This window comes from Coccinella septempunctata, chromosome 6 (genome assembly GCF_907165205.1).
Source record: "Coccinella septempunctata chromosome 6, icCocSept1.1, whole genome shotgun sequence".
NCBI classification, from domain to species: domain Eukaryota; kingdom Metazoa; phylum Arthropoda; class Insecta; order Coleoptera; family Coccinellidae; genus Coccinella; species Coccinella septempunctata.
In genome coordinates, this window is record NC_058194.1 from 27,193,028 (window position 1) to 27,213,310 (window position 20,283).

Genomic DNA, 20,283 nt, shown 5'->3' on the forward strand with positions numbered 1-20,283 from the left:
GATATCTCCTGTTATATTTGTCTGATCCCATTGGGATTTCCAGTTTTATAATCAGCATTGTCAAGGCTTCCACCCTAGCACAAAAACTCGATTTCGAAATGCTCGATTTTTTGGGTCAAAAATGAGCAAGGGGTAAGACCCCCCTAAAATTACCTATTTGCTACTCTGTCTGAAAATCAGGATGTTCTATCACTGTCTTAGGATATGGAGTGCATGGAATTTGTTTTGAAGATTTTAGAAAACCAAACAGTTGATGATTCAATAGAGAATTGCACACCAGAGAGCGCTTCGAAGTCAACTCGAAAATGAAAAATAGGAAAACAAAAAAAATTATTTTCTCCTAAACAGGGCCAGATATTTGAAATTTTGGTATGAAAATAAAGGTTTTCGAACTCGCTGAATCTATTGCGAATATTTCGAAAGCCTATATTCCTCTGTTGAGATTTTCATCCAGGAAATGGCATTTTTCAAAAATTGCGAATTTTACTTGAGAATTCGTCAAGACCGAATGGTGGTACCAAAATGGATGAAATTCTCAGATTTATTACTAGAAGAGTTGCTTTTTCAGAATATGTATCACATTTAGATCTACGATAATTTTCCTGGAAGAAAAACTACTCGCAAGTTGACCTTCGAAAACTCTACACATCCTGTACCTCAAACTGAATGCATGAAAATACGCATCTTCGTAGTAACATAACGTTCGTCTTATTTTTCGTCAACCTGTATCGAAAACTGTCCGATAATAAGAATGCGATGAATCACAAAGTCCGGATCTTGGATCCTAATCCGGCTCGAAGGACCAAAATATATTTTTTGAATCTTTATTAAATTAATTGTGGAAAATTCTCAATTCAACTGAAAACAGATTCAACTGATTCGCACTAGGTATACAGGGTGAGTCTATGACTCATACAAATATTTCCAAAGTAGAAATTTTCACGAACTTTTTTCAATTCCTTTTGTTCTAGATGTCTGAAAGGAACCGTCTAACAGTGAGCGGTCTAACGTACGCGAATTTAATGTGTCCGAATTGCAAATCCGCTCCTCATCCGATCGCCATGAATGAAGGGGGGCATTCATCTGTTTCCGTCGCCGGAATTCCGCGATCCGTTAGAAAAAAAAAAAACGTAACGCCAGAGCACCACTAACGGAATCCCGTCTAACAGAGAGCAGCAGCGGGCGACCCTTCGCGGCCGTGTTTTGAGGACGTACGTTGACCCCGCGCAGCGTGCAAGGAACCTAGCACGGTGCCGTGGCGTTTCGCACCGCAGCGAGTGATGTGTCGGGCTACGTTCACCGGGGGAAGAAAAACGCAAATTCGACGTACCAGGGACGTTCGAGAGAAATCGAAACCATTGTTGGATTTTTGCTAATTTCGTTCGGTTTATTGTCGGTCTGAAGAGTGCAAATAAGTCCGAAATCCTACCTAATGTCGGGTTTTCGATTATAGACGACTTGTCTTTAATTTAGAGAGTGGTTTTTTCGATTGAGATATGAGATTTATCAAATGATGCTGTCACAGTGAATCTGGAAAATTATTCATTTATCTTCGTGTCAGCTTGTGATCAAATCTCTATTAGTTTCGTGTAAAAACACATAGATTCACTGCTCATGTTGAACACATCGAGAATAATAATCCTCAAATTTTTTCTTTCGCTTTAGAGCACAGTCGAATTTCACGTAACACTAACCCCAGGTGTTAAAAAGCTTAAACGCTTGATTGGCGTCGATTTGTTTTGAAGCGATGATTCGGTCATTCAGGATATCATTCTCGCATCAAATTTCGATGTTCATACGTCCATTCAATTATTCTCAAGTCCTACCTCTTCAATATATTCAGAAATGAAAAGGTTTCAGTGATTTTCTTTTAGAAATCGAGACACTGTCAAATCGTTGATAGGACAATCAGAGTTTTATGCAACCCGCTGCAAGGTAGCATGACGAACAGGGTGGGCCGATTTGAAAAAAAAATTAAAGTGGTCCCTAACTACTTCCCCTAGCGTTTAAATCTGCCCATCGTAAATTATATGACTAATAGAAGTATCTGAATAAATTACTCCTAATCAACATTTCATTGCATACAACCCAACCCAGCAAAATCAAAACTCATTTTTTTAATAGCAAAAGCAATGCAAACTGTCCCATTGTACTTAAAACTTTGAAGTGACACTATTACTTCGACAGATTCACGCAAATTGAAAGCAAGTTGAACTTCAAAGCACACTTTAAACTCCAAACCACACGATCACAGCCCTTCGGGTCTCTGACTTAAAAAAACCTAGGAATCAGCAGTTAAACGGAAACAATGATATACAAAATGATATGCAGACCTTTATTGGACTATGGGCATACAATATTCTCACCAAAAACAGTTCTGGATATAATAATATGATGGGAGTAGCAGAAAGAACTTGGTGATGAAAAATTACAAAACTAAGACACCTCAAAAATCTCCATCACTCCACAACCCATCACTCCACAACCCATCATTCCACAACCCATCATTCCACAATCCATCACTCCACAACCCATCACTTCACAACCCATCACTCTACAATTCATACTCCACAACCCATTCAATCAACTTTTATACCAGATAACAGAAATAGAATCAATACTAGAAAGAATGCAAAAACTCGACAAAAAATTCATCACAAACCAAAATAATATCAACATCAATCGAGCTATTGATATACCACTACAATAGCGAATCTATACCAATTGCAAAGTTACCAGCTTTGCCACTTTTACCTTTATGCGAAAGGCACACACTATTTTTTGAAAAAGAATCATTCAATTATTCATTTATACCCTGTGTAAGTTGAGTGTTTTGTTTTTTATGATGTTTACTTTGTTTTCCTCTTTGAAAATGGGAGACCTAAAAAGGCATTCAATTGCCTAGGCGTCTTTGACTTTTTGAATTAGATTTAATATACTATTTAAAAATTTATGACATGATAAATATAATCAAAATAATACATAACTAAATAATATAGTAAAAAACGATTTAAAACATTTTTTACTTTATTTTTATTTTCGAAATTTGATTAAACGTTAAGTAGTCTAACAATGGAAATTCATTTAATATATTTGATATTGTATGGTTATGCTCTAATATCTTCAAGTCGTAACTATCAATCAAGATCTCGAACCAGGCAAAGAATTATGTTGAAAGTGATACAGATTCTTTAAGACTTTTCTATAAGATTCCGATGGAACCTTTCCAAAGAGACTAATCAAGACCGTCTTGTTCCCAAAGAGAAATATCTGTGTTGGATTACAAAATATTCTATTTTCAACGTTGTAGACTGCTTCCCTTCTATTTTTCACGGTTATAGTGTCACCTCTAATAACTCACTAGACATTACATTTTCATTTCAAGCCTATTAATAAATGCTCAAGAGCCGTTTTAAATTGATATGTTTTTAAAGATTTCCTTGAATAGGAGATCTGAAAGATTCTATAGTATCATTGTGTCTTTGACTCGCACAAATATTAATAAATAGTAAAGAAAAAAAGCGTTTCTTTTGACCTCATGAATCTACTGTTAAAATATTTTTTTACGAGTCAAAGACTCACCTTGTATACTCAATATCAATATTCATCTTCTCCTGGGGAACTTCGTATCAAAAATTACAAAAATGGTTATACTAAGTTTGGGCGTCAAAATATATGAAACAAAATATTATTATCTTTTTTTTTTTAATTAAAAATTCTTATTTTTCATTATCACAAATTGTATCTTTGAGTTCTACTGAAATAACTCGTTTGCTGTCAATTTCGACAGTTGGTAGATCATCCTTCCTCGGTGTTATTTTCATAAAAATAGTAATGGTGGAAATTAGGGGCATTATACCACCCTATGCCATCAGGGTAGTCAGGAATCCATCTTTGTTCTCATTGTAAACACCTTCTTGGGGCACTTTTGGATGTCTGCTTGAAGAAGTTCTAGATCTGACTGATTTATTATCCCTGTCGAGAAATTGAAACTTGCGCACCCTGTATCGAATATCGATCAAATCAGTTGTGGGATTTCTCACGGTACAGCCATCCATCGGACCGCTCAGATAAGTGGTGCAAAATAGTGAAACGGTGAAAGTGGCAAACTGCATTATTTTACGCTAACTAAACCGCACTTCCCGATTACGTAAAGGCGTCGTTGACATAATGCATCATGCACTTTTGCACTATTAGATGGCCTGGTGCAGTTTGTTGCGACACCATGTAATTGCGTCTTCACATGCGGGCAACATCTTTTATTGCTTTCAATTAAATACGCTATTGCTTCCACACAATTAATGCTAGTTGAGCGAAATTGAATTTGTCAATACGATAGCTAAAAACTTACACGTTACGTAAAACTTTGTAATAAACCTAGTTTCTACCTCTGTTGTTGTTCGATACTAAAATATGTCCTTATTCTCAAAACCGACCATAAAACGGTTATTTTTTTTCTGATCTCAGGCCGTGGGAGTCAATTCACTGACAATAATTGAAATACGAAAAATATACGAACTACAAGTGGCCGAAAATACAGGATAGTCAAAATTAAAAAAAAATATTTTTTTTTATTCTTTTTTATTTTTGTACTCGAAAACGCCGATTCGAAAAAAATGGTAGAGGAAAAAAGTGTTTCTTTTGACCTTAAGAGTCTACTGTTGAAATGTTTATACGACGCATAGACTCACCCTGTCTAATTTTTGGTAGACGTAGGTACTCAACAAGGTCCCATGGTATCTCCTCTTATATTAATCTGACACGCTCTAGTAAATCCCGAATTTCCCTCATGGGCTCCCCAACTATAACATGACATGTACGAAACAATTTACATAACGTTTCGCCCAATCAAATAATGAATATTATCGTTCTTTTATCAATGAATACAATGTTTCCATTATTTCCCAAGCAAACTAGACCAGATAACAATATCGTTCTCGAAAAAGTAAATACACGAAATCGAGTGCCTTCACCTCGGACCGGGGGAACAGCGGTGTATATAGGAAAGCACGAAAAATAGTCCAACACGGAGGATGTTTTATTTGTCAATTAACCATTTTTATTGTCAAGTTCGTTGAACTTGAGCCATATTCCGTTGCATGACATAATGTTTTCGGTAAGCGATATACGGCGCCATTGAATCTGTGGGTCGAATTTTCGGCAATTGTCGGTCAGAACATTTCAACGTTAATTGGGAGAAATTGGGAAGTGTTTTCAAGTTCATATGAGAGTTCCTTGCCATATTTCACGAAGAAAATCTCCATTCCTGAGAAATAACAATTCGATGATTTTACAAGCAATTATATTTAAAAGTCACATCCAAAATTGACGTAGAATTTTCGTTTACTATACAGGGTGACTCCGTCACAGATTCCCGAGCAAAACAAGTATAGGTACCCCTGTTTTTGATTTTTACATATGCCCCCTTTTATTGTTATTGACCCCTGAATTTCGCCACTAAAAATAGTAATTTCCTTTTATCTCAGAATTCGATCATACGAAAATAACAGAATTTCGTACACTGGAGTTTTATGATATCTCAGAGCGCTACCTTTTTTGGCAATGGACACCCTTAAAACACTTTTGACTGGGCCACAATGTCTTTGGAACCACTAAATGTTAACCGAGAATTACTTGTAAATAGTGCCACGAGATTTCGCACAACAAAACCAAAGAGAAAAAGAAAAGACTATTTTTTGGGCAAAATTCAGGAGGCTTTATAAGTACAGAAAGGGCGTCCTGGCAAAAATCAAAATGGGGACACCCTGTATGCAATATTGAAAATAGAGTACCACAAAAAAGATCAACTGAAATTTTTCTGTTGTTGTTTTGACGCATGTGGATTCCAACAGAAATTGAACAACGCTGAAAGCCTTTTATATATTGAAAAGTGTCCAGGCAATCCTGCAAATTTCTGTTAGTGTTGATTCTGGACTCTTGAATTCGAAGTACCTACCCCATGTTCAATGATGAATTACAAGACATGTTTGAAATACCAACTATGAATTATGAACCTTTGTGAGATATTTTGAACGTTTTGCTCTACTGATCTAGTTCTTACGTTCTATTATCCAAAATAATCAAGCAGAAACAGAATATTGAAAAAGGTTAATCTATACAGGGCGAGTTTTTGACTCGTGCAAATATTTTAACAGTACTTAGATTCTTGAGGTAAAAAAAAAACAATTTCTTCCAATACTTTTTTTTTCGATTTGGCACCTATAAAAAGATATAGCTATTCAAGTTTTCACAATGAGCTGTGCCACCCCTGGAAATACTGCCCTTCAGAATAATTAGCTAAATCTGTGCCACCACACATCTGTGAATCTTTTAACCCTTTCACTGTATTTTTCCCTCTGTAGGGACATCGGTTTTCAAGCAATAATCTATATTTTATACGCAATTGTCCATCTAGAGGGAAAGTTTATAAGGAAACAGCAAGAGGGAGGATGTTAAGTTTATAAATCGAATATACTAATCTCCGAAAATATGGCTCCATATAAATAGGCAATAATTTTGAACACTAAGGTGCACTGAAAGGGTTAAACAGAGTTGTATTCAGCCACAGTAAACAATTTTCCACATTTAACAGATACTTTTTAATTTTTGAACATCAAATTACTCGAAAACGGCGCATTATACGAGAAAATATGAAGAATACTTTTATTTTACAAAACGTTTAAATATTCATTAGATAGCGTCCGACCTAGATTCAGAGTTGCGTTCTTTGAATTTTTTGTATTTTTATGGTACGTAATGGTCATAATGAAAAAACTGGAAGACGTGGGTGATATCTTGTGTTCGAAAAAGATTAATCAGATAAAGGGAAAACTATATTCCGAATTTCATTTTATTAGATAAAATCGTTTGTGAGATAGAACTAAAAATATTTTTTTTCTTTATTTTTTCAACATCTTCCAAACCGAGCCGATTCGGAAAAAATTGTGAAGGAAAAAAGTGTTTCTGTGTTGAGTCAGAAACTCACCATGTATATTTCTTCAACGAAGAAGAAATCTTGTACTGCTTTCCCTAAAAATATTACGTAAAATGATAGACATCGAAGACAATGTCTAGTCTAGATAATATCATTTACATAGAGGAAGATCAGGAAAGGAGATCAAATTACTGTAATCCCCAGATGACTCTCGATGTCTTGTTATTTTCTCATTAAAAGAGAAAGTTCCAAATGAATACCCAGCACACCTTCAGCTATTATCATTAATCACGTCTGCCTTGTCTGTTACATCTATGGTTGAACGATTCCAATGGTCTTATTATCGACGTAGTAAAAGTACTGTGAGGTATACCTTGAAATTTAGAATTTTTCCCAATGATAATTTTTTATTTCATTGAACCCGAATCAAATGTTCTTATCTAATGGGATAATTGGTATTATAAAATGCTCACAAAGTCGATGAACCCATCGATTAAACACTGAATTATTTGAGGATTATCAATCAGTAAGAATAGATTTATCCACGTGAATGAATGGTGGAGATCTAAAGTTCCTACCAAAACTGAATCGAAAAATTTTGTTATCAGATATTGTCGATAAATTACTTTTCCCCCTATTTCTGTGGAATAATCGGTCAATTCCACGCTAATTTATCACTTATCATTGTACAGGGTAATTCAAAATGAAAGGGAAAACCAAAACAATATTCAAAGTACCTACATCTACCTTCGAAATGGACAAAAAAAATTGACGCCAGATGGCGAGGCGCAGGGTAATCTAAGTGAAAGAAATCTACTCAAGGAATGTCAAGTTTTTGTCGAGGATAAACTCCTGAATTAACGCTTTCATTCAGGCTGTAGCTGCATCGAGATTATTTCGGGAAAAAAACAACCTTAGATAAAATTCTTTTGTAAAATACATACCTGGCAAGCAAGATTTCTGAAGGGTATTCGAAATTTAGATTTTCAAAAAATTCGAAAACTGCTGGATCGATTTTGGCCAAACTCCAAAGGTTTCATCGCACCTCAGATAAGCACGATATTTGTACTGTTTTACAGTATACAGTATTGCTGATATTCGAAAGAATATGTGAGTCTTTGACTTGCACATATATTTCAACAGTAGATTCTTGAGGTCAAAAGAAATACTTTGTTCCTTGTCATATTGAGCTATTCCAACAAAATTCTCCTCAGGATAACAAGCTGAATCTATGACAGTACACATCTGTGGATCTTTTAATCAGAGTTGCACTCAGCTAAAGTACCCAATTTTTCGAATTTCGCAGAAATCAAGTTGTTCGAAAACAGCGCATTAAACGAGAAAATATGTAGAATACTTTTATTTTCCAAAATAGTCAAATATTCCTTAGTGAGAGTCCAACCTAGTTTCAAGTGTTGTGTTCTTTGAATTTTTGGTATTTTTATGATACGTTATGGTCATGATGAGAAAACTGGAGGACGTGGGTGATAACTTGTATTCGAAAAAGATTCATCATATCGATGACAAACTCTATTCCATTCGATAAAATCGCTTGTGAGTTATGGCTCGAAATTATATTTTTATGCATTTTAAACAGCCCGTATCTTTTAAAAAACTTTCTTTTGACCCTAGGAATGTTCTGTTGAAATATTTAGTCAAAGATTCGCCCTGTTTTGTTTTCCTCATAATTGTATCTTGTATCTATGACTTGACAACGAGACTACCATGAAAAGTCTCGAAACTAGTCGTCAACACTCTAATAAATATTGTGGGATTAAAGGACCTTTCATTTCGCTCGTGATACTCTGGAAAAGATGATCGCAACGGCTCCGGTTTAAATGCACGTTGAGATTGGAGGAGCGAATCTAGGTAGGGTTGAATGTACCCAAGTTTCCCCCCGTTTCCACTGACCCATTTCTAACTGAATGAGTTCTAAAACTAGCAACATCCCGCACGAGCTCTAAATTTCTATCTGGCGACTCCGTTCGAAGACTGTTTGTTCAGTTTCCCTTCATACCGATGCATAAGTGTCATCTCTGTAAGATGAGAGCCGGTTGAAAAATTTGATCTCTGTTAAATTTCGCTATACCGGGGGAGCCATTGAAATTGAAAACCGGCTCTTTCGTAAGACCGGTCCGGTGAGGGCATTGTTTGGCTTTCGCCGACATCAGGTTGAAGAAATTCTCGGAGGGGAGGCGATAAGGGAAAGATCTCGAAGGGATCGCAAAATAAATAAGCCCCATCTAGAAGGGCCGATGAACGCGCAAGACTCGTGACGCCCACTATTACTGACCTACATTAAGCGGGTTCAATGACCCTCCCAGCGCTCGTACACAATCGACTGAAAAACGTACAGCCTGCGAATGAAGGAAAGCTTCCATCGCACGATTTCAACATTATTTTTACTTTTATCCGCTAAAATTCCAACGGAGAAAGGAAAATCACAAACGGTCTCGATCTTAACCGAGGCAAATTTTCGAACAGCAACACGCTTACCTACATTTTTTCGGCGATTTTTGTATTTCCCCCAGAAGGCACCACTCGAGAACTGGACAACCCCTCGAGATTTTCACAGAATCACTGCTGCAACATCAAGACAGATTAGTGACGGATCGCGAAGACGTCTTCTCAAGAGGTCAAAACTTCGACCCACCTATTGGTGTCGCACGTGCACATCGAGATCAGTTTCCTCGGAGGATTTTTCCAGGAAAACTCGGCGGACCTCTCGGGTCGGCGCTACGCGGGCGTTTCGGGCAGTTTTTCCGGGCGGTCGTCGCGCGGCGGTTTTCCCGACTTTTCCGGGTGGGAAATTTTTTTTTTTCAATTTTCGGCGGGTCGTGAAACGCGAAATGAGCACACTTTAAGGAGAGCGCGTTTGAGAATCGTCGGTACGTCGCTGCTAGCTGTTCGCCGGGACTGAGAGAGTTGAATGACCTGTAGCTTACACATCGAAAGTGGGGGGGGTACAGGGTTAGGAGAAATTCGCCGCGCGCTTACTGCATCTTGTTTCCGCTTCCACATGACATGTACACATATTTACTTATAAAAGGAGATTTTGTAATTTTTATTCGGGGGTTTATTAATAGCACCCCGCCGGTCCATATTCGGTGTAGCGGGACGCTATTTTCGGGGTCCGGATTTTCCTCCTTGAACTTGAGGGAAGGTCGCCAACGTCTGCTCCGAACTTCGAAAAAATAAACAGTGCGATAAGAAGTGCGGAAGAACAACAACCACATCTTATCTGTTCTGTAGAAAAATATCATAATATTCTTGGTTGTAATAACGCTTTTCAAGTGAGCACCAAAAAATATTGACTTCAAAAAGCACCCGCTTCAATTTGGAGGGTTTACGTCTTCAAACTTCTAGATTTCGAAAATCAGATCGAAAATGTTCACTTATGTGAACGCAGGGGGATTTTACGCGATTGTTCTCATTTATGACCGGGACTGTCACCCATCCAAGTAGTCAACCCGACCAACGCTGCTCAGCTCCAAGAAACAATTTTCTCCGAATATCAACCGAAATTCAGAAAAGATCATGGTGAAAACTAGTGCCTGGCTCTGAAATAATGTTCTAAGGCTTCTCATTTTAATGGGAGATGGTTAATTCGAAAATGAAGGGATCTGATTCGTCTCAATTAAATTGAAGCAATCTTTGTAAAATCTGAAGGAAAATTAGTGTTTTCGATGTAATGGATAAATCTGATACCGATTAAAATTCATTCTAGGAGGATTCTGCTTTTCATGAAGCAGTTTTCACTCCCAATCTCTAGAACAAAACCAATTAAAAAATTGAAACAAACGATTTGCTCCTTCGTAAAATCTTGCACTAATTTGTCAGGTCAACTAGAAAAAATTGTTACCTGACAATGAACTAAAAATAAAGAACTTTGAAATTATAATTTTCAATCCAGAAATTGGGAGTGAAATCCCTAAAAAGTTTCAGAAGATATATCTGATTTTCATTATTCATAAAAAGTCAGTCTTGATTCTTATATTTTGCCTATGCAAAATCTCTATTGCTCTATTGTTCCTTGAAATTTTAGAAACACTTATTAGTTGACTGCTTTTTTATATATAAAGTGCGGGCTCTTGATTGACAGAGCTGAATGATTTAAAAAACGCTTGGATGCGTCGATATTTTATTCCAGAAGTGCATATATGTGTTCTAAGATCAAATTCGAAACCGTATCGCTTCAACCCTTAGTGTTACAACCCCAACCCCAACGCCAAATTTTGAATAGGGAGGATGGGGTGAGTGATATCTCATTTGAAAAGGCCTTTCTATTCTGAATTCAGCATATTTGATATCTTTCATTCAACCCATTTGTTTTCGAAATAATCATATTTTAAACAACGTTTGTTTTCCATTCAATCATGCTTTATAAATCAGTCGAATTTTCACTTACGGTGTACGGTTCCTCCACTCATCATTTTTGAAAAAAAAATTTTTCTTATTCGGCCCTGTTAAAAAGATAAAGCCATTTTGAGTTTTCATAATGAGCTGTGCAGTGCCACCCCTGGAAAAACAAATGAACCTTCAGAATAACTAGCTAAATCTGTAACACTACACATCTTTGGATCTTTTAAACAGAGTTGTATTCAGCCAAAGTACCCAATTCTTTAAATTTCACAGATACTTTTTAATTTTTGAACATCAAATTACTTGACAGCGGCACATTATACGAAAAAATATGAGAAATACTTTAATATTACAAAAAGTCCAAATATTCACTAGATAGCGTTCAACTTAGTTTCAACACTTGGGTTCTTTGATTTTTTGGTATTACGTACGTAATGGTCATAATGAGAAAACTGGAAGGCTAAGAATATATTTAGTGTTCGAAAAAGATTAATCAAATAAATAAAAAACTATGTTTCCAAATTTATGCCATTCGAAAAAACCGTTTGTGGGATAGAAATATTTTTTTTATGGTTTTACAACAGCCTGTATCTTTCAAACCGAGCTGATTCGGGAAAAATGGCAAGGAAATAAAGTGTTTCTTTTGATTACACGTATCAACTGTTGAAATATTTGTAAGACTCGAAGAATCACCCTGTATAGTTCAGTTTTGCCTACCTACAGAGCTGCTGTTTCGTTTTCAATGGCCCACTCTGTGTATTTTCATTTCTTAAAACAAGACCCATAGTTCACCACTACCCTCCTGAAGATGCTATCGTTATAGCAAAGCAGGTATAGTGGTTAAATGACTCAAGTTAGTGGAATTCAGAATTCAGAATTTTCAGTTAAACTGCACTTTTTGTTCTCGTTTTTGTTTTAATCTCTCAAAAATCTTTTTATTTGCTTGTCATTTCGTGGATGAGATATGAAAATGTATACAGAACTTACATTCATCACTGACCAAGTTCCTATCAAGTATGGTCTAATAGTCTAATTGTCTTCCAATAAAAACATATCTTGAAACTGAAATCGTAATCAGAATTCTCTTCTATGGTATACAGTTAATTTTGATTAAGTTGATGGTTTTCAATGTATGCTATGTCATATTCTTTGTGATCTCGTTGCAGATTGCCTGCAGAACCACTTATCACTTAACCAAAGATAACTTGCTCACTGCCACAAAAATGTGTATGAATACAAAGTTCGATGTTAATTCTTCAGTCTTATATTCCACTCAAACCATGCTTCTCATTCTATAATCGATTATATTTCTGCATACCCCCATTTTCCCAAGAAAAGTTGAATCAAAATTGCAACCCTGCAACTAGCATCAGCATCAAATTATTTTTCCACGAGTTTACCGAAGGAACAAAACGTTTTTCATCCTCGCAAGATTTGAACGAAACGAATTCAGTTATGAGCGGCTCAATGATGACATTAGCCCTTCGAGGGTTGTGGAGGAGAAGGATCATGACCCCTAAATAGAGCAGCAATTCTATATCTTACGCGAACCTAGGTCGCTTGATCTCATGAGGCAGGATTTCCATTATCTAGGCCAGTCTTGGCCATTGCTCCTTAGGAATGATCGATAAATTGCATTGCTTCAAATGCACGTTTTTCCATTTTCTTTATTTTTCCGGCTCGGTATCGGCGTGGTGGTATTTCCACGCAGGATATCGCACAATGATGTATCAAGTTTGAAAAATTAGAATTTTCCCGCTTCTCGGGAAATTTATGATGAAGTTTTTACAACAGTAGGTAATAGTGGTGCTTTACTGGTAATCAGATGTTTCAACAGCATATCGTTCCTATTCATTAAAAATAATGGGTTTATTCCAGTGAAATAAATCCATGAAATCGAAATTTATCATTATGTTGAAAAAAAAAGTAGAAATTGTGATCTACGCTCGAAGGTTGTTCATTTTCTTGTTGAAAAATTGATTTACTAACAAACGCCTGCTGCAACGAAAAAAATTATCAGGAAAAACGTTTTTTGTTTTGTTTTGTTTTGTTTTTGTCTGTGTGTCGGTACGCTACAGTTCGCAATTTTGAATCTATAGTTGTGGAATTTTGTACGTTGGTGCTCATCTGAATCATGATGCACCCTATTGATTTTGGTCAGAATCGATTCAGTCGTTTTCGAGTTTTTCAAATTTTACGAAATTTCGGTTCTCTTTTCAGTAGTTTTTGGCTCGTCGGGTATGGGCTTTTTTCGAACGAATTTCATTTCAAGTTATGGAAAAGTAAACGTCCTTTTCGCAAAGAAATCGTGATGCTGCCACATCACCCATACAGGGTGAGTCTTTGATTCCTAAAAATATTTCAACAGTTGATTCTTGAAGTCAGAAGAAACACTTTTTTCCCTTACCATTTTTTCCGAATCGGCTCGGTTTGAAAAATACAGGCTGTTGAAAAACCTTATAAAATTGGTACATATTTTCAGATTTTATCTCACAAACGATTCAATCGAATGAAATGAATTTCGGAATATAGTTTTTCATTAATATGATTAATCTTTTTTGAATATCAAGTATCACCAACGTCTTCCAGTTTTCTCATTATGACCATTACGTACCATAAAAATACCGAAAATTCAAAGAATCCAACTTTTGAAACTAAGTTGGATGCTATCTATAATGAATATTTGAACGTTTTGTAAAATTCTTCTTATTTTTTCGTATAATGCTCCATTTTCGAGTAATTTGATGTTCAAAAATTGAAAAGTATCTGTGGAATTTGAAAAATTGGGTACTTTGGCTGAATACAATTCTGTTTAAAAGATCCACAGATATGTAGTATCACAGATTTAGCTAGTTATTCTGGAGGTAATTTGGTTTTTCCAGGATTGAAAACTTAAAATGGCTATATCTTTTTATCAAGACCAAATCGGAAAAAATGGTATGGAAAAAAAGTGTTTCTTTTGGCCTCAAAAGTCTACGGTAGAAATATTTGTACGAGTCAAAGGATCACCCATAATCAGGACGCATTGTTTTGTCGATTACTAATTGCCATATATCATCTATCTACATATCTATCTTTTATGACTTGAGCTCTTGAGCAGTGTGTCATTATGACAGCAAAAATTGAGCTCAACTCGTATATTTCGATGCTATTATACAACCTTTAGAAGAAGCTAGCACTACGTTTAATCAACCTTCTAAATTCCACAGCCTACTTGAACTTGACGATGATATTTTTTTGAACGCTTGTTATAATTAAAGGTTCAATTGAAGGTGAAACTAAACTCAACAACCTCCAGTGCATTGCCGTGTCGGTTGCTATGAATGTGTCATAATTTTTGGGGAACACCAAGACACGTGTCGTCAGTATATTCACACCGTATCAATCGTTCTCACTTCAAATTTCGCCCTTCTCTATTTCTTTCTACTGTTACTCCCTCCTCGGTTCTTATTTCTTGCCCAAAGTTATTGGATTAATGTAGAAAAATACCAATTTCGTGTATTTTTCACAGAATATTCCTACTCGAAGAGTTTGATAGCCTGAAGTTAGGAAAACATCATCAGAATATGGTTTGAAATCATATTTTTGAGGAATGTTTTGTTGGAGGTGTATAAACAACTTTATTCTTGGTTACGAAGATTAATTAATGATTATAATGAACAAAAACCCTACTACTATAATACTACTTGGTATATCCAAAATACCAAAATCCATCAAATTATAATACTGTTTTCATCTCGTTTTCGCTGAAATTAACCGAAAAATTATCCTCCAAGCTATAAGCTCATTAATTCATGAAAAATGCGCATATCGTTATGAAGCAACGACCAGCAAAAAACAAAAAGGGAGTGTCCCATCGCATTCTATAGGTATGCACATACATATTTCACACATACTCTGAGAAACTCACACGAGACCTGTGTCTCAGAAAAATTATGTATAAATTATGCAACGAATCGAAAGTCCAATATCGAATGGCTTATGTAAAAACAGAAAAGTGTTATAATTAAAATAATACGGCGCGCGGGTCGTTGAGTTTAATGAATTACATTCGGAGAATAGTCGCTGCGCATGCTGGGAAGTGAGAAAGTTCACTCTACGCGGTCCGATCTCTCAGAGCTGGTTCACGGTGAAGCGTTTTACGCAAAACGAAACTGTCTGAAACTTCCCCTTCATACGGGTGATGTAGAAAAATTATTTGTCTGTATTGAAGATAACTTTTTCTTTCTGGACGTGTAAAATATCGAATAAAGACGAGAACTTTTCGAATTATTTTGGTGTTTATGCCCAAAAATTGAATACTCTATAAAATGAAAGCAATATTATGTCATAAAAATAATATGTCAATTATTGATAAAACATAATTAAAATATCGATAATCATTTTTACTTAGAGCATTTCTGAATTTTTTTATTACAACAACAGAAACCCTCATACTTTTAGACAGAAACTACCAGAGACCTTATTTGTTCAAGCTATCAAAAATTAATTATTCATTGGTTGTCTTAGTTTCTGAATATAAGAGCTGTGTATTAGTACACTGCGTTCCTGTATATTAATGAAAGCATAAAAAAAGAATACTGTAGTCTAGAAACTACATAATCACTAATTACTTAATAATACATTATATAATCTTTCAGATGTATAGTTGTCAACACTTTAAAGTTTAAACGAAACAAATTCAAATTCATCAATATTGAGTTAGATTATGTCTCTTAACTTCCTATTATTATGAGTGTCCAACTGTAATATGTCAGGAGTGATTACAGATATAATAACGGCTGTGAAAGTTATAATACTGGAAATAATTTATAAGTTGATATAGATATAAATCATCGGTTTGAACATTAAAATAGAATGCTTATAACTATGATCGTTATTTATTGGTTGTTTTCGATTGATTAATGGTATTGTTGGTAATTGACCCATTCTCAAAGATGTAACTTAGATAGGTGCATGGTATATCTAATTATCTGATTTCACATTTAGCAAGGATTCAACCATTTCCCTGATGGGTTCAGCCACTTTAAATAAATATAAATATAAGCATTTATTACTCAATGGTATAAGTAAAGGACGTTTTGAAAGAATATTCCTTTTCCTTTTGGAATATTCAGATATGAAAGTAATACATGGTACATGAAAATATGTGTCATAATGAGCTCTGGGAATGCTGTTTTTGTTGTTCCTTACTTTTCATCTTTTCCAAAGTCTCAGTACATATATTTTTTTCCATTCTAACACTCAAGGGTCTTTTTCAGCCTTATTTCTTATGGTAGTCTTTCAACATAACGTTGCGCTGTTTGATGTGTTGCATATGCGCTAAATTTAAGTTCGATTAAATTTTCTAGTTTTGAAGTAGGTACTGCCTAAATGTTTTTGGTGTTTTCGTTCTATTATGGTGCGAATTTTAATTTTTAATGGATTTATCAAGATATAATATTAATTTTTTTCAAATTAACTTCTTTTTATATGTTCATTTTCTAAATTGATTTTGATCTAAATTTTCCGAATTGATTATATGTTTATCTGGACGATCATTTTGTAAAAATCATCATTAGTTAGGTTTGTGATTTAGCACAAGATTCCTAATTACCATAGTAGAAGACTTATGAATCGAATACCCATAACGAGAAAACCTCACATTGTAAGAGAAATTATGTTTGATTGTACGATTTAATCTGTGTTGTTTTTTGAATTGTAGCTGCTCCTGAGGAAGGAATGAATACATTCCGAAAGCTGGAGTATAAAGAATAAAGAGTGATCCATTCGTTTTTTTGACTGCAATCCCAAATAACCCCCAATCTGAGTATAAGCAGACAGTCGATACTTATTCACCTTTCTAAATTGATATAGCTATGCTAATTTGGTGGATGTGCGATTCATCTTTTTATCATTATGAATACTGAGTATCCAGATTTCACGTGGATATAATTCAGAACTAGATTATGAAGGTCGAAATATGAAGAAAAATTATATTAATCTAAATTCATCCCAAGGGTGTTGAAGCCTTTTGAATATAGACTCCAAAAACATGTGATTTTATGATCATTTTGTCAAAATTTGGGAGAGACAATTGGAATTCTATACAAGGAGGTTTTTGGATGAGCCAAAAATACTTGTTTCAATCAGTGGCACAGTTAATAGTGGAGACCTCGGTGGAGACTTTCATAGAATGACTTCGAATTATTGAGCTGGCGATCTGATAGCATTTCCCATTGGAAAAAAATTCTCCAAATCGTTCCTGAAGAGTAAAGGCTAACAGTTGGTGAATAACAATGTTTTGACAATTGAAATAACAGTACATTTACAATACTGCAGGTATGCCCAAATTCATTGACGGGGTCAATATCATCACTTGACCTCAGCCAGATTATCTCTACTTCCATCCAGTTCGGTTTTAAATGCAAATTGCTTCAAATGGACTAATCATAATGACATGTAAAGTTGAGAATCAACATGATTGTTGTTCTCTTGGAAACAAATGTCCTTCGTCAATTTGCTCAACTGGAAATTGGCAGGTCTCTGGTGGTGGGGAATAAAATATAATCCGTTTGGTTTTGTTTTGATCTTCAGTCGTGAACCATCATGAAGTGTGCTCTAGCAATTTGTGCTGTTTTAGGTAATCCACACCCTCTGTTTTCAGATAAAGTTGATCCCGAATTCGACACAACTCGTTGATTTTTGGCAAAAATTTAAATACACTTCATCAAGTTCTTCACTGTGTCTCTCTAGATCCATTTCTCAATTTCCAAGAAGATTTTTTGAAAAACTACATTCTTTCAAGATGCACGCATTATTATTTCGCTTTATTCAATTTTTCCAAACATATTAACATGAACAGCTCATTGCTTAATAAGATTCGATTTGTTTAGTTAGTTTCGGTTAGAAAAAAACAAAAATCAATTTTGCGAATTTTGGATGATTATTTCCAAAAACGATTGAAACACTCTATAAACTTTCCCAGTTTTCGAAAAACGAAAACCTCAAACAAAAGGTGGGCTTTCAATATTTCAACTCATTTTCATTTATCTGGTTTGAATACTGCTTCAAATAAGAGAATTCCATAAAAGTTCGAATTGTGCAATTTTTTGTTTTATTCGAACTATATCATTTCAAATAATGAAGACCTATTCTGAAGTAGATACTTTGGGTATAATAAACCTGTATTTATTTCTTCCAGGATAAGCTAGGAATGAGGTCAATTTCAACAACCCTTTTTCACATCGAGTAGCCCAGTCTTGTACCTCAAAAATTATAGAAAAAACGAAACGGGATACCTATTGTATGAAGTTATGCTTTTGTTTTGGTTATGGTCACATTACTCATTCACAATCCTCCTATACTTACAATAATGAACAATGCAAACCTGTTGATGATGCAATATCCAGTGTTTGTTCTCTTTGAACAAATATAGAAAAAAAGATGATTATCAGGTTCACACATGCGGTTCATACAAAAAATACCAGATATTGTATAATCCGTGGAAATCTTTTATGTTATTGTCCCTGCTTCACTGCGTCCATTGAAAATCGCCAGCGCACCCGCCATTTAATAGAATAATTACCTATTTAAAATGATCTAATCATCCAGTTAAAACAATAAAGAGCCGTTTTGGCAAGATAAAGATGAATTAGAAGATAAGATGATTAGGCAAACAATCACTATACTTAGATGTACCTACTTAATTAGTTTTAAACTGTTATAATCAACTAGGATTTCCTTTCTTTCCAACCCTTTTTATTGCAGATCAGAAAACTGAAAATTTTCTCATACCTACAGTATGAAAATTCAGAATGAAAACAAGCTTGAAAATGTTCCGTATTTAGACCATAAGAAAAATAATTAACTTTTTTCGCATTTTCGATTCATAAATTTGTTCACAGTTGCCGTTTTGGCTCTAACATCCGCTGTGCCCGCAAAAGGGTCCACGAAGGCATCCCTGAAGAAGCCATGCCTGAAAACATGCCCACAGGAGGATGAGATCAAACCGATATGCGGAGGAAATGCAGAAAAGAAGATTTCCTTCGCTAACGAATGCGTTATGAGTAACTACAACTGTGAAAATGGCGCAGGTAAGAAGCAAGGGGTTCAGGAATAAAGTGTATGAAAAACTGATAGGATATAACGAATTTCCTGCAAGCATGCGTCCTTATACAGTCCCATAGTGCGTCAAAGTTGGAGAAAATAATGGCTAAAAAGATTCACTTCCATGCGACTCAAAATGTTTCTTGCGTGTTTCTCCATATTACATCCCTAACTTGAACGCCACTGACATTTTCACAATTTTTTTACGAAATTGAAATTTTTGGAGCTATTCTTCAAAATTGTTAGGTACCCTCGAACTATATCTAGGCTACTGAGACTGCTACAAGGTTCAATAGAAACCTAAAAGAAGCAGTAGAAAATATACCTATTTTAGTCTATTTTTTTACAGATCTCAAAGTAATCAGCCAAGGAGAATGTCCAGGCGGTGGTGGTATACGCCTCTCATAAAAATATATTTTTCCAAACCAGACTCTCTGCTTTTCAGTATGAGAACAGATAATGTATTAATCAACAAATGTCGAAAATAAAAATAAAAAATGTTGTTGTGTGGATTATTTCAAAATATGTAATGTAAAATTATCTTTCTCCCGAGGAGTAGAGGTATTCCAAGAAATGCAAAAAGAAAAAATGTGTTATGTATAAATATTCCTATAACACTTACTACATGATTCTTCGAAAATCACAGGAATAATTTTAAATCTTCAGTGTACCTATTCGTAATTTGATTTTGATTACTGAAATATTCTGGGCGGAGGAGCATGGGAAGAAAATTTCATTCGTATAATATGCGAGTAAAATGAGAAATCACTATTTTTTATTGAAAACTATCCAGTTTCTTTGTGTTTGTTTTTTGTGTCCCTGTATATTTTCGATTTGGGCTTGGCTACATCGAAAAAATGACGACTTTATGCTGGCAGCAATGTTTTGACATTAGATTT

The 20,283-nt window shown here is 35.1% G+C and overlaps 2 protein-coding genes across 3 annotated transcripts in view; one reads left to right on the top strand and one right to left on the bottom strand.

Annotated features, from left to right (window-relative positions):
- The window catches only part of LOC123315538 (hormone receptor 4), a 56,349-nt gene extending 46,513 nt beyond the window's left edge, over positions 1-9,836 (bottom strand). The window contains exons 1-2 of one of the 2 annotated variants that reach the window (XM_044901268.1): positions 9,588-9,836; positions 9,435-9,514 (exon numbers count right to left, since the gene is read on the bottom strand). The gene's annotated coding sequence lies outside the window, so the exon portion shown is untranslated. Of the gene's footprint in view, positions 1-9,430; positions 9,515-9,587 lie in introns of both variants that reach the window. The other variant, XM_044901269.1, reaches the window with a different exon arrangement.
- Positions 9,837-17,760: 7,924 nt separating this feature from the next.
- Positions 17,761-19,886, top strand: LOC123315754. The gene is made up of 3 exons (XM_044901590.1): positions 17,761-17,918; positions 19,183-19,371; positions 19,734-19,886. The coding sequence occupies exons 1-3, from the start codon at positions 17,885-17,887 to the stop codon at positions 19,790-19,792; spliced, it is 282 nt and encodes a 93-aa protein (XP_044757525.1). The 5' UTR covers positions 17,761-17,884; the 3' UTR covers positions 19,793-19,886.
- Positions 19,887-20,283: the final 397 nt, after the last annotated feature.

What these genes read in the sequence shown, in the direction of transcription:
- LOC123315754 (XM_044901590.1), top strand. Translation starts at nt 17,885, where the DNA reads ATGAAGTGTGCTCTAGCAATTTGTGCTGTTTTAG. An exon ending in AGCAATTTGTGCTGTTTTAG is followed by an intron (nt 17,919 to 19,182) that starts GTAATCCACACC and finishes ATTTGTTCACAG; the next exon opens with TTGCCGTTTTGGCTCTAACA. An exon ending in CAACTGTGAAAATGGCGCAG is followed by an intron (nt 19,372 to 19,733) that starts GTAAGAAGCAAG and finishes ATTTTTTTACAG; the next exon opens with ATCTCAAAGTAATCAGCCAA.